Raw genomic sequence first — 8,700 nt, 5'->3', positions numbered from 1 at the left:
TCATTCTCCTTAATTTGAAACAAAGCGTCGTAAATTTCACCAATTTGGAATCGCAATGGTTTTAAAGCTTCAACACGAGACTCCCAACGAGTATCGGACAATGGTTTTAATGTTAAATTTGGTACACATTTTTTCAAAATATCCCATCATTTAGTTGATGCCGAAAAAAAATTATATATTTCTTGAACAATTCCGAAAAACGTAATAGTTTGGTGGTTGCAGTTAGCGGCATCCTTGACTACTAAATTTAGGGAGTGAGCAGAACAAGGGGTAAAGCAAGCTCTGGAATTAATATTTAAGAATGTGTCTCTGTAATCCATTGTTTTTCCCTTTCATGTTCGCACCATTGTCATAACCTTGGCCACGCAAGTTGCTGATGTCTAAATTAAATTCTTTAATTTTTTCTATTATATAATTGGTTAAACCTTCACCAGTTGAATCTTTGATGTCAATGAAACCAAGAAAATGTTCTTGAATCTGAACTTGGTTATCAGTTGACACAAATCTTATAATAATGGTCATTTGCTCAGTATTACTGATATCCGGAGTACAATCCAATATAATTGAAAAATATTTTGCCTTTTGAATTAACAATAAAATCTTTTCTTTAATTTTTTTAGCTAATAAAGCAATTAATTCATTCTGTACGTCTATACTCATATAATGCACAGATTTCTTTTGTAACGTTTTTTGAAGATGACTAGACATAGTCACATCAAATTTTGCCAGTAATTGTACAAGTTGTAAAAAATGCCCATTATTTCTAACAAATAATTGATCTGATTTTCCTCTCAAGGGAAGACATTGTTTACATAAATATTTTATAATTTCAATAAATCTTTCTAAAATCGCACGCCAGTGCTGTTTTTCCAACTCAAATAATTTTTCTTGTTGTTGATCAATTGTTCGTTTTGATTTCAACGCACGTTCTAAATGAACCCATTGTTTAAAGTTGTTTAAATGAGCTAAAGATGTTTCATGACTATGTAAAGTTTGTGACAAATTTTGCCATTTAGAACATCCAGTTGTAATTAGGCGGCTTGTATTAATATTCTCCAATGAGTGACAGGTAAACAATTTACAGCAAAAACAAAATACGCTATTGCTTTTTTCCGAGTACATTAACCAGTCTCTAGGAACAGATTTCGAATTTGGCATTTTACGATCATAATATGTATCGCTGAATTTTCTTCCGTTATCGTCAGATGGGTACAATACGTTTTGTTTCTTTGTCGGTCCGAATTGAATTAAAAGTTTTCTTACTTTTTAATTTATTGGAGGCCATGTAGCTGGATCTTGGTGATTGTTCAAAACATTTAATGTTGGTGTATCATCAGTAATCAGAAATTTTGTTGATGTGGATAAGGTTTCTTCAGAAGATGCTCCCTGCGGTTCGATTTCAGGTTCAGGAGATTTAGTATGTTGTGCGCTTTTGTCTGCAAAATGGCTTTGAGATGCCGGTAGTTGATCTTCACGTAGATTTTCATTCGAAGGAACTGGTAAAACTTCATTTTTTGTCATCAAATATTTCTTTATATCGTCTCTTTGTTTTTCCAACTCCAATTCTCTGGTCGCTTTGCGTTTTCGATTTTGATATCCGGAAAGTTTTTTCGACATTTTTAGGTGACAACTACAGGTTATTTTTTAATTTCATAAATTTAATGTAAATATAACACCTAACATAAACTTACCTATTTACGGATGAACAATTCACAAATAAACAATGGATTTCGAGAGGAGATACACTTTACACCCAGAGTACACAAACTAATGTGCAAATCTAAATAACAAGTCGAGTTGTTCTTTAGAAATCCCTAAACGCGACGCAACGACGCGACTATACGGCGACGCGACGCCAGACGCAGGGCTCCAAAAGAGCGCCTAGTCGTCGTATAGACTTTTTTTTAGAAATAATGTATACAAAATAATAATTATCTTAATATACCGTACATACATGCATATGAAAAATGCCAATATTTTATTATTACTTCTTTTTTAATAATTTTTTTAAATAATTTTTATTATTGAGGTCTACGTTGGCGGCGTTGGCGCCCCCGTTATAATGCGCCCCCGTTATAATGCGCCCCCATGCGGTGCTTAGCTTGCTTACCGCATCGCGCCGCCCCTGGTATCAAGGTGGTAAGTGTACCCACTGGGCCTCACAAGGCTCGTCCGTTCAATCTATGGGAAACGTATATAAGTTGCCAACAAAACGTGTTCAAACACGATTGATCACGTTTGGCGACTGTATGCCGCCATATGTGTATGTGTAAAACTCTTGTGTGTAGTTTTCTTTTGGCATTGATCGGGTAAACATACTTTGTGTTGCATTTTTACTGTGTTTTTTGTGCTCTTCGGTTTTCTTGCTTTGTACCATTTGAAATGTCGGGAATAAGCGACGAAGTGTGGGAAGACTTTGATATGGTTCTAAATAGGCGTGAAAGATTTTCTAGACTTTCGAGAGACCGGTAGCAGCTCACTGAGGACAGACTGGCCGCGTTTTTTGCGAGTGAGAATATCGAGGATGAAGAAGATGATCCGTTCGGAGGTGATGATGCTGATGAAGACTATATTCCCCCTGATGAAGCGGCGTCCGATGCTGAAGAAAAGTTGCACATTGAGAAGAATATTGCGGTGGACAGTGACGATAGTGATGAAGAAGAGGAAGAAGTTGTCGAAGGACAGGCGGTTACTGTGAATAATTCACAATTGCCCGTTGGCGAATTTTACACATCCAAAGTTGGGGTTGTTTGGATGAAAAATCCACCGGCAAGATACCGTCCGCATGCACACAATGTTCCAGTTGTTGCCAGATGTGGTCCTACCCCAGTTATGCAGCAAGTTTTTGCCAGTCCAATCAGCATATTCAAGCAATTTGTTACTCCGGAGATGGTTAATCTAATTGTTTGCGAAACAAATCGCAAAGCATCTGGCATCATACGCGATTGGAATATAGCCCATCCTGATTCGACTGCAAGAGTTTGGACAGAAACAAACGAGAATGAGATGTACGCGTTCTTCGGATTATTATTATTTGCTGGTATGTTCAATTCGAATACACAGCCAGCTAAAGAACTTTGGAAGCCGTATCACCGTGACATCTACAAAGCTACGATGTCCCTCAGCCGCTACATTCGGTTTGACAACGGAAACACGCGACCGGATCGTGAGGCATTGAGTAAAAGTGCAGCCATCGACGACCTTTGGATAATGCTAAACACCAATTTGGAACGCGCGTACGTGCCATCAGCGAATCTCACTGTTGATGAGCAATTGTTTCCATATCGAGGTCGCACGCGCTTCACACATTACATCCCTTCGAAGCCGGCTAAATATGGAATCAAGGTATGGTGGATTTGTGATGCGAAGAACAGTTATCCACTAAAGGGTGAGATATACACCGGTAAATTGGCAGGCGCCTTACGAGATGTGCAGCAGGGCAAGCGAGTGGTGTTATCTTTGGTACGAAAATTCCATGGAACCGGTCGTACAATTTATTGCGACAATTTCTTCACTTCTTTGGACTTGGCTGAAGAACTGCGTACATTGAAACTCGCAATTGTGGGCACTGTCCGATCCAACAAACGGTTTGTCCCGGAGGAGTCATTTTACTCTCAACCGAGCATTATGCATCCAACGTCGACAATGCCAACAAATCTAAGCCTTATCAAATTCTAGATTACAACGAAAATAAAGCATGTGTCGATACTATGGACCAGATGCTCAGTGGCTACTCTTGCAAGCGTGGCACAAACCGTTGGCCATTAGCCTTGTTTTATAATATGTTAGATGTCGCTGGACTGGCATCATTTATTATTCACAATTCTTTCCAACCATCACGCAAAACGGATAAACGTCGTGAATTCCTAACGGTTTTGACATCTCAGTTGGTTACTCCTCACATGGAGAATAGAGCAATGAATAGTCACGTTAGCCGCTGGCCTAATATCAGTGCACCTATGGCAAAATTTCATGTTTTTGTAAGTAATTATAAAAAATAAAGTATTATATATTCCTAATTCTACCTTTATTATTACAGACACCGTCGCATTACCTTGAACAATACCCAGCACCAAGCACATCCGCACCACCAGCAAAAAAAGAACGAAAGGACTGTGGTGCAATCCTCAGCACAAGAAAAAGCGGCGCAAAACGTTCTTGTCGTGTGAAAAATGTAAAAAATTCATGTGCCTTGAACACGGCTCTATGAGGAAAATTTGTCTGTGCCATGACTGTGCTGCTAAAGAATCATAAATTTAGAAAACTATACGATAACAATTCATTTCTGTTTATTTGTAGTTAACTATTAACTAGTTAACTAATAAATAAATCTATTAAAGTTTAAAGTTAACCATACAAAAATAGTAATTTTACTAAAGCATCCCAACTGCACCACCCTGTTAAGAGACCCCCTAATAATGACACCCACATACAGCTATAGCGTCATACAATAGATCTACCCAATAGCAGCTTTCGATGGGACACTTAGCTGGACGAAAATCGTAAGGACAACTGACCATGGCTTATGGGCCTCGCGAGGCCCAGTAGGGTCACTTACCACCTATTAGGTAGTTAAACATCCTAGGGTTAATATTATTTTTAATATTAAAAATGATAATTTTTGTATCATATCATAAACTAAAATGTTTAAGCTACAATTTAACATATGTATTATATCATAATTTTTAGAAGTACAGATGATATGATTTTTTGACAATTTCATATAATTTTTGATTCATTAATTAGACAGCTTCCTCTTTAACAATTTTTTTTCAAAATTTTTATTGTATTATTTTATAATTTTTATATTATATCATAAACTAGAATCTGAATCTCATTATGGTTTGCTCTGTTTTGAGTCAAAAAAGACTGGAAATTATCATGATAAGATGAATGCTGAAGTGTTCGAAAGATGGTTTCATATCATAGCCGAAATACAGAGAAGATACCCACTAGTCCTGGAGTATTCCTGGAGTCCTAGAGTATTCTAGAATTATGATAATGGGATGAACATTATGAAATGGGGGCGATTGTCCCCATATGATTGTGAATTAAACCCCGTTGAATTAATAAAAGGAGGAGTTGCAAGATATAATATATCATTTAAAATGAAAGATCTGCACCCATTATTTCAACAAGCTGTAAGCAATGTTTCTGTAGGTAATTGGAGGAATGCTATTCGTCATGCCAAAGGGGAGGAAGAAAAATTGTGGCAGGTCGACGATGGAGCGATGGACCGAGGTCAGAATGGAGCGGCTAACAATTGATGTGGGGAACGATTCTTCCTCGGAAGAGGAAATTTCCTCCAAAACTGATTCGAATTTAGTCAGATCATCCCAATTTACAAAATTTTTACTTTATATAACGAGGTGATCACAATATTAACTAATAAATGTGTACCAGGTTCGGTAGACTCTATAGTAGCTCATGGAGACACCAACCACACACCGACTACAGAAGATCTGCACGCAGGACAAAATGAGGTGGGCAATAAACAGTTTTTCACCTTTCACCTGTCGTTGAAACTGTCTGCCTTTGATAAGACGACCTTCTTGGTTATTGACGAGGCTTTGACTGACCAAAATGGTCCTCCTACCCTTTGTGGATGGATAGACAGCTCCCTCAGACAAAGAATCGTTAAGGGAACTTTCTTTCTTTGTATGTATGTATTTTTTCTTGTATGTGAAACTAATTATTGTGCAATAGTGAGGGAAATAAGCGTGGCTTCGCTCAGGTTCACTGCATCTGTTTGGTTAACAGAATATAGTCGTGCAAATTTTTTTGCATTTATTTCTTTTGCTGGTGTATAAATATTGTAGCACAATTCGGCAAGATTTTCAATCTAAATTTATCATGCCAATCCAATTGGCAAGTAAATACTTCTGTAGAGTGGTAGATCACACAAAAATAAGATATAATTTCACAAAATTTTTATTTATTTTTTATTAAATCAAATCCAGGAGGAATTAAATTCGGTTCAACTTTAGCAATTTGTCTAAATTGCCCCTTCATCAACTTAAAACTATTTGATAACCTCAAACCAACACCAAATTCATTCATGGTCTCCTCAAACACTGGGTAAATAAACTTCAACAATCCATGATCGATCGTTGGGAAAAGATGGTGAAGAGCGTGTTGCCCAAAAGTGGTCAAAGTCCATAAATGCGACCCCAAAATCTCCTCGCGATCCATAACTGCATCTAATTGAGCTATCCCAAAATCTTTTTCATTCCTCGCAGCATCACCATCATGGAAGATATCAGGAGCATGATGTGCTGCATTAATTCCAATGATAGCGAAAATAAACGAACCGGATAAAATGATACAAGTCCAAAAATAAAAACAAGTTATTACTGGTTGATTTGAGAAAGTTACAAGAAAAATCGGTAAAGAAAATGGAATTAAATAGGAAATATTAAATTCTTTTTTGTTGTATTTAAAGAATTCGCGGAGCCTTAAAAAGAAACTTCCATGAAAAACTAAACACCAAATCAATGGTGAAACCAACCAGGGTAAATAACGCTTCAAAAAAGATTTATTTTTTGGAAAATACGTTGCTAATGGCTCAAAAATGTACATCTCCATGTCGATTATGGTGTTTGGAAATAAATGGTGGCTTAAAGCGTGGCTAACTCTCCATTCTCTATAAAAAAAATTGTGATAAATGTGTTAATTTTTTTTTAATCGACGTACTTAACACTTTGAAATCCTAATTGGAAATAAAACATCCTAAAATTATCGGCTTGATGGAAATAATTGTGAGCTGAGATGATAACGGTTGCGAGAAAAAATCCGGATAATCCAACAAGGAAATAATTTCCAAAGTTGCATGCTAATAACGATGTTAAAAATGTTAAAATTAATAAAGAATCTGCATAAAATTTTGAAATCGTTATCGGGATTTTTGGAGTATCTTTTAAAATAATTCCAACTCGTTTTTTTAGTGTCCTATAAAACCCATCTCTTTTAAAAGTGTAAGGTGACACCCTCTCAGTTATAGCATCCTTGATATAAAACTTTTCAAGTAATTTTTCTGGCTTTTCACTCAAATGATGTGCCTCAAAAGCTTCGGTTATATCAGTTCCCTAAAAACAAAAATTTTTTAATCTTTAATCCTTTAAATTAATTAATTATTAAAGCACCAACTTACTTGTGTTAATTCTAACCATTGTGATCCTCCGGGATGGTTTTTAATAAACCCGGTTAAATCATAAAGTCCATCGTGGACTCTCCAAAAAACGTTTTCGGCCCCGTCGATTTGTTTTCTTCCGTTTAGCCAAACTCGAGAACTTTTTTCTTTGACGCCGAATCCGGGAATTCGTGATTTGAAACCGATTGTGCCTAATTCTTGGGTGTTGTTCGGGGGCATGATGATTTATTGAATGTAAAATGAGGAGTGATATTAAAAGTTGGGATTAATATAGCGCATCAACAAGTTGGTTTAAAAAAATGATAAAGAGAGGTTAAAGATTAAAATGTTAAGTGTGAGATTTGTTGACAGAAAATGTGGATAAATAAAATAAATATGTAGATATTGTATAACGAGACACTGATATGATTTGTATGTTAAATTGAAGCTTAAAGATTCTAGTTTATGATGTGATGTAAAAACTATGAGATAATATTACTAAGATTTCGAGGAAAAAATTATTAAAGAAGCAATTGATACATTTATTACTAAAGGATAATACGAAATTTTCAAAAAAACGTATCAATTGTATTTTTAAGAAGCATGATATGATATATATGTTAAATTGAAGCTTAAAGATTCTAGTTTATGATGTGATATAAAAAGTATTAGATAATATTATTGAAATTTGAAGTAAAGAATTATAAAAGAATTTGTCAAATTTCGTATAATTTTCATAATTTGGCAGTTTAATTTTTAAAATTTTGTTACAGGAAATTTTAATAATATTATCCTATAATTCTTATATCATATCATAAACTAGAATGTTTAGGCATCAATTAGACATACATATTATATCATAATTCTTAAAAATACGGTCGATAGGATTTTTTGACAATGTTGTTGTCTTTGATTCATAAATTTGACAGCTTCCCCTTTAATATTTTTTTCCTGGAAATTTTAATAATATTACCTAATAATTTTTATATTATATCATCAACTAGAATGTTTCTTTTAGTTTTTGAGATATTAATTTATAAACGTAATAATGAATTTTTTAATTTTTTTAGAGAAACAATCATTTTCAAAAAATCATAACAAACAGGGTGTTTAAATAATATCTGGGTTTCTCTGGGTTGCACTGGTTGAAAAACTTCTTTCGTGAAAAATACCTTATTTTTATTTGTTTGCAACAGCCAAACATTGAAAGACGTGCGTTCGAGTTGTGAATAATTATATTTATATTTTTGTTTTGTTTGTTATCGCGTTGACGACGAATGTCGCGTTGACGACGAATCAATTTTTACGCCGTGCAACGGATAACTTGATAACATGAGGGTAAATACATATAATAAAAAATATATGATTAATAAAATAACAAATAATTAACACAGGGATTTTAATAAATCATTACGATTTTATCAGCAATTGTAGTACAACTTATAAGCTCTCCAATGACAGAAACGGATTTTCAAAATATCTGTTAGTTTTTGAGATATTAACTTTTTAACAGAAGGCATTTTCTCATCTTTTTCGGAATAAACAATTATCTTCATTCATTTTCAAAAAAT

At 34.8% G+C, this 8,700-nt stretch overlaps 2 protein-coding genes across 2 annotated transcripts; both read right to left on the bottom strand.

Annotated features, from left to right (window-relative positions):
* Positions 1–288: 288 nt before the first annotated feature.
* On the bottom strand, positions 289–1,158 carry LOC111418598 (zinc finger MYM-type protein 1-like). Its single transcript, XM_071200968.1, has one exon. The coding sequence runs from the start codon at positions 1,156–1,158 to the stop codon at positions 289–291; it is 870 nt and encodes a 289-aa protein (XP_071057069.1).
* Positions 1,159–5,915: 4,757 nt separating this feature from the next.
* LOC111419844 (cytochrome b5-related protein-like) lies at positions 5,916–7,468 on the bottom strand. Its single transcript, XM_023052722.2, has 3 exons — positions 7,151–7,468; positions 6,694–7,085; positions 5,916–6,643 (listed from the first exon to the last, which is right to left on the bottom strand). The coding sequence occupies exons 1-3, from the start codon at positions 7,367–7,369 to the stop codon at positions 5,932–5,934; spliced, it is 1,323 nt and encodes a 440-aa protein (XP_022908490.1). The 5' UTR covers positions 7,370–7,468; the 3' UTR covers positions 5,916–5,931.
* Positions 7,469–8,700: the final 1,232 nt, after the last annotated feature.

The sequence above is a fragment of the Onthophagus taurus genome, unplaced genomic scaffold (genome assembly GCF_036711975.1).
Source record: "Onthophagus taurus isolate NC unplaced genomic scaffold, IU_Otau_3.0 ScKx7SY_15, whole genome shotgun sequence".
NCBI classification, from domain to species: domain Eukaryota; kingdom Metazoa; phylum Arthropoda; class Insecta; order Coleoptera; family Scarabaeidae; genus Onthophagus; species Onthophagus taurus.
This window is presented reverse-complemented; position numbering and strand designations above follow the sequence as displayed.